We start from the raw sequence: 19488 nt of genomic DNA, 5'->3' as shown, positions 1-19488 counted from the left end.
AGGGTAGCCTAGTGGTTAGAGTGTTGGAAGGTTGAAAGTTCAAACCCCCGAGCTGACAAGGTACAAATCTGTCGTTCTGCCCCTGAACAGGTAGTTAACCCACTGTTCCTAGACCGTCATTGAAAGTAAGATTTTCTGACTTGCCCTATTAAATAAAGGTAAAATAAAATTTTAAATTCAGGCTATAACAACAAAATGTGGAGAAAGTCAAGAGGTGTGAATACTTTCTGAAGGCACTGTACTCTTGAAAACCGTGGGTGCGGGACCGTGCGGGCATAGGTTGGGAGAGTTGAAAGTGTGTAATGTTGTACTTCATTCTACCAATGTGACGTGCCTTGGTGGGTGGAGCTGTCTCTTTAAATATTCCTTCCAGACGGTTGTCTCGGTAACCCGGAAGCTTCCATTTCTAAGATTCCTTCCTGTTTTGTACATTTTAAGGAGGCAGTGTCAGTGGATGCTGGATGATTGTTATTTGGACATTCGCTTGTTACGTGTTGGTATGTGATTCAAGCAAATTGCATGATTGTAAAATAAATTAACATATGCCATGCATACGTGTGAAACGAACGCGTTGCTCCTGGAGGTGGCTTCACGTGTATGCATGCACACTCCCTGTCCCTGGGTTTAGGTTGTTTGGATACCGCTGCCTCTTGCACGCAAGTGCTTGCATATTCATGTCCAGCTATATTGTTTAGCTAACTAGCTACAGTAACTTACTAAAATGTCAGCGCCTGTTATTTCCGAAGTTAGCTAGCTACATGATATTTGCCATACATTTCCTTTGCAGTGTCATGCTTCTGCAACCCATAGCAGGTTAACTACTTAGCCTCATTGAATTAGGCTATACGGTGACCAAATGGTAGTTATGTTGGATACCACACCATGCAGTGTGGTTACGACAGTGGTGTCAAGAAATGCCACAATTTAAATAGTAAGCTAGGGGAACTGTTGTTCTCTGTGTATTTATCTTGATAACTATTTAAAATGTATATGATTCCTTCTGCATTATTGTATGTATTCATTCCTTGTAACTATTATCACAAATGAATGTCCTGCCTTCACTAGTAATGTACCTATCTTTAAAATACAAACAATGTAGTTGTTCATGTTACATTGTGACTAGTTACTGTTTAAAAAAACAATATATATGAAGTAGGAGCCCCATGTTCTGTTCCCTTCCATGTAGAATGACCTGCAGTGATCCACAAGAACAGAAAATCCATGCTTACTCGACCCTGCACTTTTATACTGTTCATTTTGTGGATAACCATGGCCCAGATTCCTGGCCAGGAGGATAAAGAGAAAACAACTGCACTGAAAGGTAAGCAACTAGCTACTTGGTCTTGGCTTCCTTGTATAGTTGAGTGTGATTATGTGATTACTCACAGCTGGAAGGTAAATGTAAGCTAGCCAACTTGTATTTCTTGGTGTCCGTTGTGTTGTCTGTCACAAGGGCCCTTGAAGACTGGTGAACAGTTCTCCTACTGTCTGTCACCTAGACATTTGTTTGCAGAGAGGACTCTAGTTTTTGAGAGTAGGAAGGACTAGATAAAGGGAGAAATGTGCTTTGCCCTCTCAATCTCGAGCCTGAAGGCTACTGTCTTTTTTCTCTGCATATCCCCTTTGTCTTTCCACGGGTTCCAGTAAAGATGAGACACGCACTGCCTATGTTTGAATTGAGTATTTAGGATGCTTTCCCCTCTTTACCTCATGTATGCTAAACATATTTATTCAATTCATATGGAACAGCTCTGAAGAGTGTTGAATAGGCAATCTTCAGTTTAAACAATAACAAATCGGGGACCCCACTTCTGTTTTGGTTAATAACAGCTGAGAGATGAAACCACTCTCAAATTCATAGACCGAGCTATGGCTGCAAGGACTGACCATCCCAGATATCAGAATTATATCCGGAACAAAAATAATAAACACAACATGCAACAATTTCAAAGATTTCAATGAGTTACAGTTCATATAAGGAAATCAGTCAACTGAAATCAATTCATTAGGCCCTAACACATCTCCTTCAAATAGAGTTGACCAGGCTGTTGATTGTGGCCTGTGGAATGTTGTCCCACTCCTTTTCAATGGCTGTGCGAAGTTGCTGGATATTGGCAGGAACTGGAACATGCTGTCGTACATGTCGATTCAGAGCATCCCAAACATGCTCAATGGCTGACATGTCTGCTGAGTATGCAGGCCATGGAAGAACTGGGACATTTTCAACTTCCAGGAATTGTGTACAGATCCTTGAGACATGGGTCCGTGCTGAAACATGTGGTGATGGCACCAGATGAATGGCACGACAATGGGCCTCAGAATCTCGTCATGGTATCGCTGTGCATTCAAATTGCCATCGAAAAAATGCAATTGTGTTCATTGTCTGTAGCTTATGCCTGCCCATACCATAACCCCACCGCCACCATGGGGTACTCTGTTGACATCGTTAACATCAGCAAACCATTCGCCTACACAACGCCATACACGTGGTCTGCGTTTGTGATGCAGGTTGGACGTAGTGCCAAATTCTCTAACATTATGTTTGAGGTGGCTTATGGTAGAGAAATGAACATTCAATTATCTGGCAATACCTCTGGTAGACATTCCTGCACTCAGCATGCCAATTGCAAGCTCCCTCAAAACATGAGACATCTGTGGCATTGTGTTGTGTGACCGAACTGCACATTTTAGAGTGGCCTTTTATTGTCTCCAGCACAAGGTGCACCTGTGTAATGATCATGCTGTTTATTCAGCTTCTTGATATGCCACACCTGTCAGGTGGATGGATTATTTTGGCAAAGAAGAAATGCTCACTAACAGGCACATAACCTGTTACTAACAGGGATATAACACACTTTACCTGTTGCGTTTATATTTTTTGTTTTGTGTAGTTTTAGCCATGTTTTGAGGCTATACAGTATTTGGTTTACATTTTCATTATTCTTTGCTTATGTGAGCAGTTCTTGCCATAATATGGACTTATTTTACCAAATCTTCTGTATACCACCCCTACCTTGTCACACAACTGATTGGCTCAAACGCGTTAAGAAGGAAAGAAATTCCTCAAATGAACTTTTTAAGAAGGAACACCTGTTAATATTAATATGAAATGCACTCCAGGTGACTACCTCATGAAGCTGGTTGAGAGAATGCCAAGCTTGTGCAAAGCTGTCAAGGCAAAGGGTGGCTATTTGAAAATATATTTTGATTTGTTTATCCCTTTTTTTGGTTACTACATGATTCCATATGTGTTATTTAATAGTTTTGATGTCTTCACTACTATTCGATAATGTAGAAAATAGTAAAAATAAAGAAAAACCCTTGAATGAGTAGGTGTTCTAAAACTTTTGACCGGTAGAGTATGTAGCAATTGCAAATGGCCTCTTTTTAATGTATTTTTTTGTTATGACTTCTAACCATGTCCAAGCACTCTGCAATAGCCTAGGTTTGTTTCCTTCTGTAATTTAGCCTAATTAGTTGTTGTTGTATATTATGAAACTGTACTAAGAGGAAACATTACTACAACACTGTAAATATGTAGCCGTAGCCTATTTCATTTGTTTCATTCTGCTAAACCAACATAGTCTTCCCAGCAACAATTGTCACTGAGTTCAAGTCACAGTAACTGGAAGTCTTGGGATCCATAAAAACAAAACATGAAGAGATGAGGCTAGGCCTTATTGATTCTCTGTGTCCCTCCCCACACCTGGCCCAGACTTGTTGTCCAGAATAGACTTAGACGAACTAATGAAGAAGGACGAACCTCCACTCACTTTCCCCAAGACGCTTGAAGAGTTTGAGTATACTTTCAACGAGCGTAAGTCATATCATTTCTATTTTGTGTGGATGTCTTGCATGGAAATGATTGCTTTGCATTTAACATTACATGTTGTACGAATAATTTAGCTAAATCTCAGATTTGAAAAGATTCCGCATCATTTGAATGCACAGGAAATCATCCTCATTTTGAGACCTGTATTAGAGAACCTGTCTCGGATTCTTCCATCTCTCTCTCTTCTGCTCTCTCCCTCTTCTGCTCTCTCCCTCTGTCCTGCACTTATTTTGTCTCTTTCTCTCTTGCTCTCGCTCTCCTGCCCTTTCTCTCTCTCCTGCACTTCTCTCACTCGCTCTCTCTCTCCCTCCTCCTCCTCTCTTTCTCTGTGTGACAGCCTCTGCTGGCTGGCTATGTGTCTGTCCTGAGGAAGACATGTTGTGTATTCTACGGCCTGTCAGTAACCTACTCAGCCTTGCACTCAATCTGACGGAGGATTTGCATAGCCTTGCTGCCCTTAAGAACAGGCCCGGGCTGCCACGGCTGAGGAGCCTGCCTTGGGTGTCTTCTTCACTCTCCAAGAATATCATTTCTATATAAAGCCCCTCCGGCTCAGTGCTGCCATGACTGGAGGGTATTCTTCACCAACACCCAAGTTAGCCTACGTCTAAATAGTGTAAAAAATATGACCATATTTAAGAGGCTGTATACAATTGAAACCGGTATCTTAATTATAAAGATGATGACTTCGTCACAGTAGCCCTCCGGTTTTTCATTAGTGGAAATCCAAGGTTATGTACACCTATTACGCTCCAGAATTGAGAACTGCATGCTAATTATGCCAGAAAAAGGGGAGAAATTTTGAGGAAACCTATTCCTCTGAGAGGCTGTGTTGTGGAGGCGATGGAGCTGAACTCTCATACACACACAAGTGCGCACACACACACACTTAATTACAGTGCCTTCAGAAAGCATTCATACCCCTTGACTTATTGCACAGTTTGTTGTGTTACAGCCTGAATTCAAAATGGATCAAATTGATTTTGTTTCTCACCCATCTAGACACAATTCCCCATAATGACAAAGTGAAAACATGTTTTTAGACATTTTTGCAAATGTATTGAAAAGGAAATACAGAAATACTGTTTCTGATTTATATAAGTATTCACACCCCTGACATGTTAGAACACCTGTGGCAGTGATTACAGCAGTGAGTCTTTCTGGGTAAGTCTCTAAGAGCTTTACACACCTGGATTGTATAGTGAACAAACATATACACGCAGCATATAAAGTGTTTTGTTTTCATGAGCTGAATAAAATATCCCAGATACTTTCCATACACACAAAAAGCTTCTTTCTCAGAAATGTTGTGCAGCATTTGGTTTACATTCCTGTTAGTGAGCATTTCTCCTTTGTATTCAGGACATTCTTTCAGCAAAATAAAATGTGCAGCTTTACTTTAGTGCCTTGTTGCAGACAGGATGCATGTTTTGGAATATTTGTATTCTGTACAGGCTTCTTTCGTTTCACTCTGTCATTTAATGTAATGTGGAGTAACTACAGTTCCACTTTGACATTACGGGGTATTGTGTGTCGGCCATTGACACAACATCTGGCCCTCGTCCATTTTAAATTCAGCCTGTAACACCACAAAATGTGGAATGAGGGGTGTGAATCCATTCTGAAGGCACTCCAGGTTTACATAACCTTGGATTTGTTGTAATGAAAAACAGGAGGGCTACCGTGATGAAGTCATCATCTTTATAATTAACATACATGTATCAGTTGTATTAAAGCCTCCTAAATGTTTAATTCATTACATGGTCATATAATTATTTTCTGCATTGTTGGGAAGGGCCCAAAAGTTAGCAGTTCACTGTTAGTCTGCACCTGTTGTTTACAAAGCATGTGACAAATAAGATTTGATTTGAGACACACACGCCATGCATGTAGGGTTTCATTAGGATCCACTCTTCCTTCTGTTAAGTGCTACTGTTTAATAGCTCACTTCTCGCCCCACTGTGTATGCATAATAGATTATTATTTTTTGCCGGGTTTGCCGTTGCGGAATAATTGAGAAAGTATGAGACCCTACGGCTATTTCGGTTAAGTACGTATACTTTGAGTATTTTAGCTTTATAGGTTTTGCAGTCTTAGAGGTCACAATTACATTTAATACTGTTTTGTTCTTCGATATGTTGCCGTGTCAACAGGATGATAGATGGTCGTTACAGTGTAAACAGAATGATAGATGGTCGTTACGGGGGTCACCAGAATGATAGATAGTTTTGTTATAGTGTCAACAGAATGATAGATAGTTGTTAGTGTCAACAGAATGATAGATAGTTTTGTTAGTGTCAACAGAATGATAGATGGTTTTGTTACAGTGTCAACAGATTGATAGATGGTTTTGTTACAGTGTCAACAGATTGATAGATGGTTTTGTTATAGTGTCAACAGAATGATAGAAGGTTTTGTTACAGTGTCAACAGAATGATAGATGGTTGTTATAGTGTCAACAGAATGATAGATGGTTTTGTTAGTGTCAACAGAATGATAGATGGTTTTGTTACAGTGTCAACAGAATGATAGATGGTTTTGTTATAGTGTCAACAGATTGATAGATGGTTTTGTTACAGTGTCAACAGAATGATAGATGGTTTTGTTACAGTGTCAACAGAATGATAGATGGTTTTGTTAGTGTCAACAGAATGATAGATGGTTTTGTTAGTGTCAACAGAATGATAGATGGTTTTGTTATAGTGTCAACAGAATGATAGATAGTTGTTAGTGTCAACAGAATGATAGATGGTTTTGTTACAGTGTCAACAGATTGATAGATGGTTGTTATAGTGTCAACAGAATGATAGATGGTTTTGTTAGTGTCAACAGATTGATAGATGGTTTTGTTATAGTGTCAACAGAATGATAGAAGGTTTTGTTACAGTGTCAACAGAATGATAGATGGTTGTTATAGTGTCAACAGAATGATAGATGGTTTTGTTAGTGTCAACAGAATGATAGATGGTTTTGTTACAGTGTCAACAGAATGATAGATGGTTTTGTTAGTGTTAACAGAATGATAGATGGTTTTGTTACAGTGTCAACAGAATGATAGATAGTTGTTAGTGTCAACAGATTGATAGATGGTTTTGTTAGTGTCAACAGAATGATAGATGGTTTTGTTATAGTGTCAACAGAATGGTAGATGGTTTTGTTACAGTGTCAACAGAATGATAGATGGTTTTGTTACTGCGTCAACAGAATGATAGATGGTTTTGTTACTGCGTCAACAGAATGATAGATGGTTTTGTTAGTGTCAACAGAATGATAGATGGTTTTGTTACTGCGTCAACAGATTGATAGATGGTTTTGTTAGTGTCAACAGAATGATAGATGGTTTTGTTACAGTGTCAACAGAATGATAGATGGTTTTGTTAGTGTCAACAGATTGATAGATGGTTTTGTTAGCGTCAACAGAATGATAGATGGTTTTGTTAGTGTCAACAGAATGATAGATGGTTTTGTTAGTGTCAACAGAATGATAGATGGTTTTGTTAGTGTCAACAGAATGATAGATGGTTGTTACTGCGTCAACAGAATGATAGATGGTTTTGTTAGTGTCAACAGAATGATAGATGGTTTTGTTAGTGTCAACAGAATGATAGATGGTTTTGTTAGTGTCAACAGAATGATAGATGGTTTTGTTACAGTGTCAACAGAATGATAGATAGTTGTTAGTGTCAGATTGATAGATGGTTTTGTTAGTGTCAACAGAATGATAGATGGTTTTGTTAGTGTCAACAGAATGATAGATGGTTTTGTTAGTGTCAACAGATTGATAGATGGTTTTGTTACAGTGTCAACAGATTGATAGATGGTTTTGTTAGTGTCAACAGAATGATAGATGGTTTTGTTACAGTGTCAACAGAATGATAGATGGTTTTGTTAGTGTCAACAGAATGATAGATGGTTTTGTTACAGTGTCAACAGAATGATAGATGGTTTTGTTACAGTGTCAACAGAATGATACATGGTTTTGTTACAGTGTCAACAGATTGATAGATGGTTTTGTTATAGTGTCAACAGAATGATACATGGTTTTGTTATAGTGTCAACAGAATGATAGATGGTTTTGTTAGTGTCAACAGATTGATAGATGGTTTTGTTAGTGTCAACAGAATGATAGATGGTTTTGTTACAGTGTCAACAGAATGATAGATGGTTTTGTTAGTGTCAACAGAATGATAGATGGTTTTGTTACAGTGTCAACAGAATGATACATGGTTTTGTTACAGTGTCAACAGATTGATAGATGGTTTTGTTACAGTGTCAACAGAATGATAGATGGCTTTGTTACAGTGTCAACAGAATGATAGATGGTTTTGTTACAGTGTCAACAGATTGATAGATGGTTTTGTTACAGTGTCAACAGAATGATAGATAGTTGTTACAGTGTCAACAGAATGATAGTTGGTCGTTACAGTGTCAACAGAATGATAGATAGTTGTTACAGTGTCAACAGAATGATAGATAGTTGTTAGTGTCAACAGATTGATAGATGGTTTTGTTATAGTGTCAACAGAATGATATATGGTTTTGTTAGTGTCAACAGAATGATAGATAGTTGTTAGTGTCAACAGAATGATAGATGGTTTTGTTAGTGTCAACAGATTGATAGATGGTTTTGTTAGTGTCAACAGATTGATAGATGGTTTTGTTATAGTGTCAACAGAATGATAGATGGTTTTGTTAGTGTCAACAGAATGATAGATGGTTTTGTTAGTGTCAACAGAATGATAGATGGTTTTGTTACGGTGTCAACAGAATGATAAATGGTTTTGTTAGTGTCAACAGATTGATAGATGGTTTTGTTAGTGTCAACAGAATGATAGATGGTTTTGTTAGTGTCAACAGATTGATAGATGGTTTTGTTATAGTGTCAACAGATTGATAGATGGTTTTGTTAGTGTCAACAGAATGATAGATGGTTTTGTTATAGTGTCAACAGAATGATAGATGGTTTTGTTACAGTGTCAACAGAATGATAGATGGTTTTGTTAGTGTCAACAGAATGATAGATGGTTTTGTTAGTGTCAACAGAATGATAGATGGTTTTGTTAGTGTCAACAGAATGATAGATGGTTTTGTTAGTGTCAACAGAATGATAGATGGTTTTGTTAGTGTCAACAGAATGATAGATGGTTTTGTTACAGTGTCAACAGAATGATAGATGGTTTTGTTACAGTGTCAACAGAATGATAGATGGTTTTGTTACAGCGTCAACAGTTTGATAGATGGTTTTGTTACAGTGTCAACAGAATGATAGATGGTTTTGTTACAGCGTCAACAGTTTGATAGATGGTTTTGTTACAGTGTCAACAGAATGATAGATGGTTTTGTTACAGTGTCAACAGAATGATAGATGGTTTTGTTAGTGTCAACAGAATGATAGATGGTTTTGTTATAGTGTCAACAGATTGATAGATGGTTTTGTTACAGTCAACAGAATGATAGATGGTTTTGTTACAGTGTCAACAGAATGATAGATGGTTTTGTTAGTGTCAACAGAATGATAGATGGTTTTGTTACAGTGTCTACAGAATGATAGATGGTTTTGTTATAGTGTCAACAGAATGATAGATGGTTTTGTTACAGTGTCAACAGAATGATAGATGGTTTTGTTACAGTGTCAACAGATTGATAGATGGTTTTGTTACAGTGTCAACAGAATGATAGATGGTTTTGTTATAGTGTCAACAGAATGATAGATGGTTTTGTTAGTGTCAACAGAATGATAGATGGTTTTGTTAGTGTCAACAGAATGATACATGGTTTTGTTACAGTGTCAACAGATTGATAGATGGTTTTGTTAGTGTCAACAGAATGATAGATGGTTTTGTTAGTGTCAACAGAATGATAGATGGTTTTGTTACAGTGTCAACAGAATGATAGATGGTTTTGTTAGTGTCAACAGAATGATAGATGGTTTTGTTAGTGTCAACAGAATGATAGATGGTTTTGTTAGTGTCAACAGATTGATAGATGGTTTTGTTATAGTGTCAACAGATTGATAGATGGTTTTGTTATAGTGTCAACAGAATGATAGATGGTTTTGTTATAGTGTCAACAGAATGATAGATGGTTTTGTTACAGTGTCAACAGAATGATAGATGGTTTTGTTACAGTGTCAACAGCAGGATAGATGGTTATGTTACAGTGTCAACAGAATGATAGATGGTTGTTAATGTCAACAGATTGATAGATGGTTGTTACAGTGTCAACAGAATGATAGATAGTTGTTACAGTGTCAACAGAATGATAGATAGTTGTTACAGTGTCAACAGAATGATAGATGGTTGTTACAGTGTCAACAGAATGATAGATGGTTTTGTTAGTGTCAACAGATTGATAGATGGTTGTTACAGTGTCAACAGAATGATAGATGGTTGTTACAGTGTCAACAGAATGATAGATGGTTTTGTTAGTGTCAACAGATTGATAGATGGTTGTTACAGTGTCAACAGAATGATAGATGGTTGTTACAGTGTCAACAGAATGATAGATAGTTGTTAGTGTCAACAGATTGATAGATGGTTTTGTTACAGTGTCAACAGAATGATAGATAGTTTGTGTCAACAGAATGATAGATGGTTTTGTTACAGTGTCAACAGAATGATAGATGGTTGTTTGTGTCAACAGAATGATAGATAGTTGTTACAGTGTCAACAGAATGATAGATAGTTGTTACAGTGTCAACAGAATGATAGATAGTTGTTACAGTGTCAACAGAATGATAGATAGTTGTTACAGTGTCAACAGAATGATAGTTGGTCATTAGTGTCAACAGAATGATAGATAGTTGTTACAGTGTCAACAGAATGATAGATAGTTGTTACAGTGTCAACAGAATGATAGTTGGTCGTTAGTGTCAACAGAATGATAGATAGTTGTTACAGTGTCAACAGAATGATAGATAGTTGTTACAGTGTCAACAGAATGATAGTTGGTCGTTAGTGTCAACAGAATGATAGATAGTTGTTACAGTGTCAACAGAATGATAGTTGGTCGTTAGTGTCAACAGAATGATAGATAGTTGTTACAGTGTCAACAGAATGATAGATAGTTGTTACATTGTCAACAGAATGATAGATGGTTTTGTTAGTGTCAACAGATTGATAGGTGGTTTTGTTAGTGTCAACAGAATGATAGATAGTTGTTAGTGTCAACAGAATGATAGATAGTTGTTACAGTGTCAACAGAATGATAGATGGTTTTGTTAGTTTCAACAGATTGGTAGATGGTTTTGTTAGTGTCAACAGAATGATAGATGGTTTTGTTAGTGTCAACAGATTGATAGATGGTTTTGTTAGTGTCAACAGATTGATAGATGGTTTTGTTAGTTTCAACAGATTGATAGATGGTTTTGTTAGTGTCAACAGATTGATAGATGGTTTTGTTAGTGTCAACAGAATGATAGATAGTTGTTACAGTGTCAACAGAATGATAGATAGTTGTTACAGTGTCAACAGAATGATAGATAGTTGTTACAGTGTCAACAGAATGATAGATAGTTGTTACAGTGTCAACAGAATGATAGATAGTTGTTACAGTGTCAACAGAATGATAGATAGTTGTTACAGTGTCAACAGAATGATAGATAGTTGTTTGTGTCAACAGAATGATAGATAGTTGTTTGTGTCAACAGAATGATAGATAGTTGTTAGTGTCAACAGAATGATAGATGGTTTTGTTACAGTGTCAACAGAATGATAGATAGTTGTTCGTGTCAACAGACTGATCTAGTCGTTAGTGTCAACAGAATGATAGATAGTTGTTACAGTGTCAACAGATTGATAGATAGTTGTTACAGTGTCAACAGAATGATAGATGGTTGTTTGTGTCAACAGAATGATAGATAGTTGTTTGTGTCAACAGAATGATAGATAGTTGTTAGTGTCAACAGAATGATAGATAGTTGTTACAGTGTCAACAGAATGATAGATGGTAGTTACAGTGTCAACAGATTGATAGATGGTAGTTAGTGTCAACAGATTGATAGATAGTTGTTTGTGTCAACAGAATGATAGATAGTCGTTAGTGTCAACAGAATGATGGTCATTAGTGTCAACGAATGATAGATGGTTGTTAGTGTTTACAGAATGATAGATAGTTGTTCGTGTCAACAGAATGATAGATGGTTGTTAGTGTTTACAGAATGATAGATAGTTGTTCGTGTCAACAGAATGATAGATAGTTGTTAGTGTTTACAGAATGATAGATAGTTGTTAGTGTCAACAGAATGATAGATAGTTGTTACAGTGTCAACAGAATGATAGATGGTCGTTAGTGTCAACAGAATGATGGTCATTAGTGTCAACGAATGATAGATGGTTGTTAGTGTTTACAGAATGATAGATAGTTGTTTGTGTCAACAGAATGATAGATAGTCGTTAGTGTCAACAGAATGATGGTCATTAGTGTCAACGAATGATAGATGGTTGTTAGTGTTTACAGAATGATAGATAGTTGTTCGTGTCAACAGAATGATAGATGGTTGTTAGTGTTTACAGAATGATAGATAGTTGTTCGTGTCAACAGAATGATAGATAGTTGTTAGTGTTTACAGAATGATAGATAGTTGTTAGTGTTTACAGAATGATAGATAGTTGTTCGTGTCAACAGAATGATAGATAGTTGTTAGTGTTTACAGAATGATAGATAGTTGTTAGTGTTTACAGAATGATAGATAGTTGTTAGTGTTTACAGAATGATAGATAGTTGTTTGTGTCAACAGAATGATAGATAGTTGTTTGTGTCAACAGAATGATAGATAGTTGTTAGTGTCAACAGAATGATAGATAGTTGTTACAGTGTCAACAGAATGATAGATGGTCGTTACAGTGTCAACAGATTGATAGATGGTAGTTACAGTGTCAACAGAATGATAGATAGTTGTTAGTGTCAACAGAATGATAGATGGTTTTGTTACAGTGTCAACAGATTGATAGATGGTTGTTAGTGTTTACAGAATGATAGATAGTTGTTACAGTGTCAACAGAATGATAGATAGTTGTTCGTGTCAACAGAATGATAGATAATCGTTAGTCAACAGAATGATAGATAGTTGTTACAGTGTCAACAGAATGATAGATTGTTATTTCAGTGTCAACAGAATGATAGATAGTTGTTACAGTGTCAACAGATTTATAGATGGTTTTGTTACAGTGTCAACAGAATGATAGATGGTTTTGTTAGTGTCAACAGAATGATAGATGGTTTTGTTACAGTGTCAACAGAATGATAGATGGTTTTGTTAGTGTCAACAGAATGATAGATGGTTTTGTTAGTGTCAACAGAATGATAGATGGTTTTGTTAGTGTCAACAGATTGATAGATGGTTTTGTTAGTGTCAACAGAATGATAGATGGTTTTGTTACTGCGTCAACAGATTGATAGATGGTTTTGTTACAGTGTCAACAGAATGATAGATGGTTTTGTTAGTGTCAACAGAATGATAGATGGTTTTGTTAGTGTCAACAGATTGATAGATGGTTTTGTTACTGCGTCAACAGATTGATAGATGGTTTTGTTACTGCGTCAACAGATTGATAGATGGTTTTGTTAGTGTCAACAGAATGATAGATGGTTTTGTTACAGTGTCAACAGAATGATAGATGGTTTTGTTACAGTGTCAACAGAATGATAGATGGTTTTGTTACAGTGTCAACAGAATGATAGATGGTTTTGTTACAGTGTCAACAGATTGATAGATGGTTTTGTTACAGTGTCAACAGAATGATAGATGTCCTCATTTTTAAGCACTGTATTTTGAGGTATTTATCAGATGCAGTGATTCTTGTTTAGTTTGAAAAAAGATGCTTGTAGTCTTGAATTGCTCTCCCTCATCACCTTGTTCTGTGCTTGTTGTGTTATTGTCAATTGGACCTGGCTGTAATAACCACAGGTGTTAAAAGTTCTCCCATGGAAACAATGAATAACACTTTGGCTGTAGTGTATTTCCTAACGTTGTACCCCTACACACACATATGGCACCCTGTCGCTCCCCACTGGCTAGGCAGAGTGGTGGTGGTGGGTGGTGGGGTGAGTGACCAGGGTCAGTGAGAGTGACGGTTGATTGGCTGCCACCCAAAGCCCAGCCTCCAAGGCAGCGTGAGGAACAGTTGTGGTGGTCCGGCTGACACCCAACGCCCCCTCTCAGTTCTCAGGTGGATAGGGCTACGGATGGTTGTGATGAGGCCAGGGTGAGAAACTGGGAGAGAGAGAAGGGAGGAAAGAGAGGGAGGGAGAGCGAGTTAACGCCACACCAGCTGTCTGGGCCTCGGCTGCCAGACGTCCCAGAAGGCCGTTGGAGTCGTGACTGGAAGAGGGCTCCGCATCCGCGGGCCTTGTACCTGCCAGATGGGGGAATGGCAGCCAAACTCTTTAATTGCATGAAGGGAGAGAGGTGCAGAAAAGCTAGGCCTCCGTCTGAACTGAAGGTCAAAGCTAGTTTGCTTCTTTTGACAGGCAGAACTACTTCAGCATGCCCATACGGAGGTAGAAACCTAACAAGCACTGCATTTTTTTTCCTCCTGCTGCTGCTTTCTCCTCACACCGTCATTATCTTTCCTGTCATAATTAAGCGGTAGTCAGTTTGAACAGCGGCGTTCAGTTCTCTCTTTCTTTGGGGAGCCGAAGATTTGGACCAAAGTTATAATTTCAAACCCTTGTTCCAGCCTCAGCTAAATGCAAAATCTTGATGGGGTCAATTCTGTTTTAATGGATATCGGGATTGATTAATTGATATTCAACCCATGAATTGGAAACCTGTTATATTCTTTGAAGATTTTTCAATTTCTAAATGATGTTTCAGTAGTTTGCCAGATTAACCCCTGACCTGGAACAAAAAAAAACTTGAGGTACTGACAGAAGTTTCTCTACTACACCCTCTGGAGAGGGTTTTCATTCAGTCCCAATGAGTAGGACTAGATTAACACGATGTCTCCCTGTCTGTCTCCCTGTCTGTCTCCCTGTGTCTGCCTCTTTTTGTTCGTCTCGCTCCCTTTCTCTGTCTGTCTGCCTATCAGAGGGCCAGTTGAGGCACACCACGACAGGGGAGGCGTTTGTGTTCAACGCCCGAGAGGATCTCCACAGGTGGAATCAGAAACGTTACGAGGCGTTGGGAGAGGTACTAATTGTTGCTGCTCCCCCTCTTCACCCCCGTTCATCCCCCTCTAACTCTGTCTATCAGTCTCCAGTGTTGGCCTTTGTTCTCTTGTTGTTAGTACTACTGCAGTACTATTCCTTTGCCTTTTGTACTGAGATGGTGCTGTTCTGCTTTGCTATAGCAAATTAAGTTAATTAAAACAACATTTATCCCTGATTGAGGAAATTGAAACTCTCTCTGACAGGGTATTGTTATGGGAAACTGATGATGATTTTGATGCCTCTCTGCTCCCCAGTTTTAATAACTCTTTAATTGGATTCAGAGAGGAAGTTGAACACACGCGCATACACTTTTTATTCCTTGGGTTTGTCTTCTAAAGGGTCAGTGCATCATGTATTTGTCTCTGTCTGGTACATCTCCTGAGAGTAAAGTGTGTTTGTGGGCATGGCGCATAGAAGGGGGTGCTGGATCCTTCCTTGGCAGAGAGTGGTGGATCCTTCCTTGGCAGGGGATGGTGGATCCTTCCTTGGCAGGGGATGGTGGATCCTTCCTTGGCAGAGAGTGGTGGATCCTTCCTTGGCAGGGAGTGGTGGATCCTTCCTTGGCAGAGAGTGGTGGATCCGTCCTTGGCAGGGAGTGGTGGATCCTTCCTTGGCAGGGAGTGGTGGATCCTTCCTTGGCAGGGAGTGGTGGATCCTTCCTTGGCAGGGAGTGGTGGATCCTTCCTTGGCAGGGAGTGGTGGATCCTTCCTTGGCAGTGAGTGGTGGATTCTTCCTTGGCAGTGAGTGGTGGATCCTTCCTTGGCAGTGGGTGGTGGATCCCTCCTTGGCAGAGAGTGGTGGATCCTTCCTTGGCAGTGGGTGGTGGATCCGTCCTTGGCAGAGAGTGGTGGATCCTTCCTTGGCAGAGAGTGGTGGATCCTTCCTTGGCAGAGAGTGGTGGATCCTTCCTTGGCAGAGAGTGGTAGATCCTTCCTTGGCAGGGGATGGTGGATCCTTCCTTGGCAGAGAGTGGTGGATCCTTCCCTGGCAGAAAGTGGTGGATCCTTCCTTGGCAGAGAGTGGTGGATCCTTCCTTGGCAGAGAGTGGTGGATCCTTCCTTGGCAGGGGGGGTGGATCTTTCCTTGACAGGGAGGGGTGGATCCTTCCTTGGCAGAGAGTGGTGGATCCTTCCTTGGCAGAGAGTGGTGGATCCTTCCTTGGCAGGGGGGGTGGATCTTTCCTTGACAGGGAGGGGAGGATCTCTGTCTCTCTGTGTGTGTGTTGTGCGTGATCAGGATTGGTTTGCCCTGATTTATAACTGGCTCAGCATTCCGGTTGTTTATACCTTCACACTCAAAAGACCCTTAAATCCTCCAGCCCCTCGCCAATGTTACGGCTCTAGTGGGCGTGTGTGAGTGTTTCTATTCATTCCGAAGTCAGTTTATTTTCTCTTGCTTCAGCTGAAATAATGTCCACCATTGATTTCAAGATAGTTTCTGCCGTTTATTACGTGGTTGTGTCATATTTCTGTGCATACTTTCTGTTGAAGCTTGCATCTACAGTTTACATACACTTAGGTTGGAGTCATTAAAACTCGTTTTTCAACCACTCAACAAATTTCTTGTTAACAAACTAGAGTTTTGGCAATTCGGTTAGGACATCTACTTTGTGCATGACACAAGTAATTTTTTCAACAACTGTTTACAGAGAGATTATTTCACTTATAATTCACTGTATCACAATTCCAGTGGGTCAGAAGTTTACATGCACTAAGTTGACTGTGCCTTTAAACAACTTGGAAAATTTCAGAAAAGGTTTCATGGCTTTGGAAGCTTCTGATAGGCTAATTGACATAATTTGAGTCAATTGGAGGTGCACCTGTGGATGTATTTCAAGGCCTTTCTTTAAACTCAGTGCATCTTTGCTTGACATCATGGGAAAATCAAAAGAAATCAGCCAAGACCTCAGAAAAATAATTGTAGATCTCCACAAGTCTGCCTCATCCTTGGGAGCAATTTCCAAACACCTGAAGATACCACGTTCATCTGTTCACACAATAGTATGCAAGTATAAACACCATGGGACCACGCAACCGTCATACCGCTCAGGAAGGAGACGCGTTCTGTCTCCTAGATATGAACATACTTTAGTGCGAAAAGTGCAAATTAATCCCAGAACAACAGCAAAAGGACCTTGTGAAGATGCTGGAGGAAACAGGTACAAAAGTATCTATATCCACAGTAAAACCAGTCCTATATCGACATAACCTGAAAGATTGCTCAGCAAGGACGAAGCTACTGCTCCCAAACCGCCATAAAAAAGCCAGACTGTGGTTTTTAACTACACATGGGGACAAAGATTGTATGTTTGGAGAAATGTCCTCTGGTCTGATGAAACAAAAATTTAACTGTTTGGCCATAATGACCATTGTTATGTTTAGAGAAAAAAGGGGTAGGCTTGCAAGCCGAAGAACACCATCCCAACCGTGAAGCACGATGGTGGCAGCATCATGTTGTGGGTGTGCTATGCTGCAGGAGGGACTGGTGCACTTCACAAAATAGATGGCATCATGAGGCAGGACAATGATGTGGATATATTGAAGCAACATCTCAAGATATCAGTCAGGAAGTTTGACTGAAAGCTTGGTCGCAAATGGGTCTTCCAAATGGACAATGACCCCAAGCCAAAGTTGTGGCAAAATGGCTTAAGGACAAGAAAGTCAAGGTATTGGGGTGGCCATCACAGAGCCTTGACCTCAATCCTATAGAAAATGTGTGGGTAGAACTGAAAAAGCGTTTGAGAGCAAGGAGACCTACAAACCTGACTCAGTTACACCAGCTCTGTCAAGAGGAATGGGCCAAAATGAACCCAATTTATTGTGGGAAGCTTGTGAAAGTCTCCCCAAAATGTTTGACCCAAGTTAAACAATTTAAAGGAAACACTACCAAATACTAATTGAGTGTATGTAAACTTCTGACCGACTGGGAATGTGATGAAAGAAATAAAAGCTGAAATAAATCATTCTCTCTACTATTATTCTGACATTTCACATTCTTAAAATAAAGTGGTGGTCCTAACTGACCTAAACAGGACATTTTCATGAGGATTAAATGTCAGGAATTGTGAAAACTGATTTTGAATGTATTTGGCTAAAGTGTATGTAAACTTCCCACTTCAACTGAATGCATGCATCAAAATATGTAGGAATGGAGTATGTATCTGAGAAGTGCCCTCCGTGCTGTTTTACATACTTTGATTTGGACTCATAATCCTACCCTCCCGTGCTCCAATGTGCATGCTCTGAGGACGGTAGAATGTGCATGCTCTGAGGACGGTAGAATGTGCATGCTCTGAGGACGGTAGAATGTGCATGCTCTGAGGACGGTAGAATGTGCATGCTCTGAGGACGGTAGAATGTGCATGCTCTGAGGACGGTAGAATGTGCATGCTCTGAGGACGGTAGAATGTGCATGCTCTGAGGACGGTAGAATGTGCATGCTCTGAGGACGGTAGAATGTGCATGCTCTGAGGACGGTAGTATGCGCATGCTCTGAGGACGGTAGTATGCGCATGCTCTGAGGACGGTAGAATGCGCATGCTCTGAGGACGGTAGAATGCGCATGCTCTGAGGGCGGTAGAATGCGCATGCTCTGAGGACGGTAGAATGCGCATGCTCTGAGGACGGTAGAATGCGCATGCTCTGAGGACGGTAGAATGCGCATGCTCTGAGGACGGTAGAATGTGCATGCTCTGAGGACGGTAGAATGTGCATGCTCTGAGGACGGTAGAATGTGCATGCTCTGAGGACGGTAGAATGTGCATGCTCTGAGGACGGTAGAATGTGCATGCTCTGAGGACGGTAGAATGTGCATGCTCTGAGGACGGTAGAATGTGCATGCTCTGAGGACGGTAGAATGTGCATGCTCTGAGGACGGTAGAATGTGCATGCTCTGAGGACGGTAGAATGTGCATGCTCTGCGGACGGTAGAATGTGCATGCTCTGAGGACGGTAGAATGCGCATGCTCTGAGGACGGTAGTATGCGCATGCTCTGAGGACGGTAGAATGCGCATGCTCTGAGGACGGTAGAATGCGCATGCTCTGAGGACGGTAGTATGCGCATGCTCTGAGGACGGTAGTATGCGCATGCTCTGAGGACGGTAGTATGCGCATGCTCTGAGGACGGTAGAATGCGCATTCTCTGCGGACGGTAGAATGCGCATGCTCTGCGGACGGTAGTATGCTCATGCTCTGAGGACGGTAGAATGCGCATGCTCTGAGGACGGTAGTATGCGCATGCTCTGAGGACGGTAGAATGCGCATGCTCTGAGGACGGTAGAATGCGCATGCTCTGAGGACGGTAGAATGTGCATGCTCTGAGGACGGTAGAATGTGCATGCTCTGAGGACGGTAGTATGCGCATGCTCTGAGGACGGTAGTATGCGCATGCTCTGAGGACGGTAGTATGCTCATGCTCTGAGGACGGTAGTATGCTCATGCTCTGAGGACGGTAGTATGCTCATGCTCTGAGGACGGTAGTATGCTCATGCTCTGAGGACGGTAG

The 19488-nt window shown here is 40.1% G+C and overlaps 1 protein-coding gene across 1 annotated transcript in view; it reads left to right on the top strand.

Annotated features, from left to right (window-relative positions):
- The first annotated feature begins 365 nt into the window (after nt 1-365).
- arb2a (ARB2 cotranscriptional regulator A) overlaps nt 366-19488 on the top strand; it is a 318843-nt gene continuing 299720 nt past the window's right edge. The window contains exons 1-4 of the mRNA XM_036979434.2: nt 366-497; nt 1187-1321; nt 3716-3817; nt 14863-14963. Of these exons, the coding sequence (XP_036835329.2) occupies nt 1222-1321; nt 3716-3817; nt 14863-14963 (303 nt within the window). The 5' untranslated portion in view covers nt 366-497; nt 1187-1221. The remainder of the gene's footprint in view (nt 498-1186; nt 1322-3715; nt 3818-14862; nt 14964-19488) is intronic.

Source organism: Oncorhynchus mykiss, chromosome 6 (genome assembly GCF_057628025.1).
Source record: "Oncorhynchus mykiss isolate SJ-2025 chromosome 6, ASM5762802v1, whole genome shotgun sequence".
Taxonomy (NCBI): domain Eukaryota; kingdom Metazoa; phylum Chordata; class Actinopteri; order Salmoniformes; family Salmonidae; genus Oncorhynchus; species Oncorhynchus mykiss.
The sequence above is the reverse complement of the archived record's forward strand: the minus strand, read 5'-3'. Positions and strand labels throughout refer to the sequence as shown.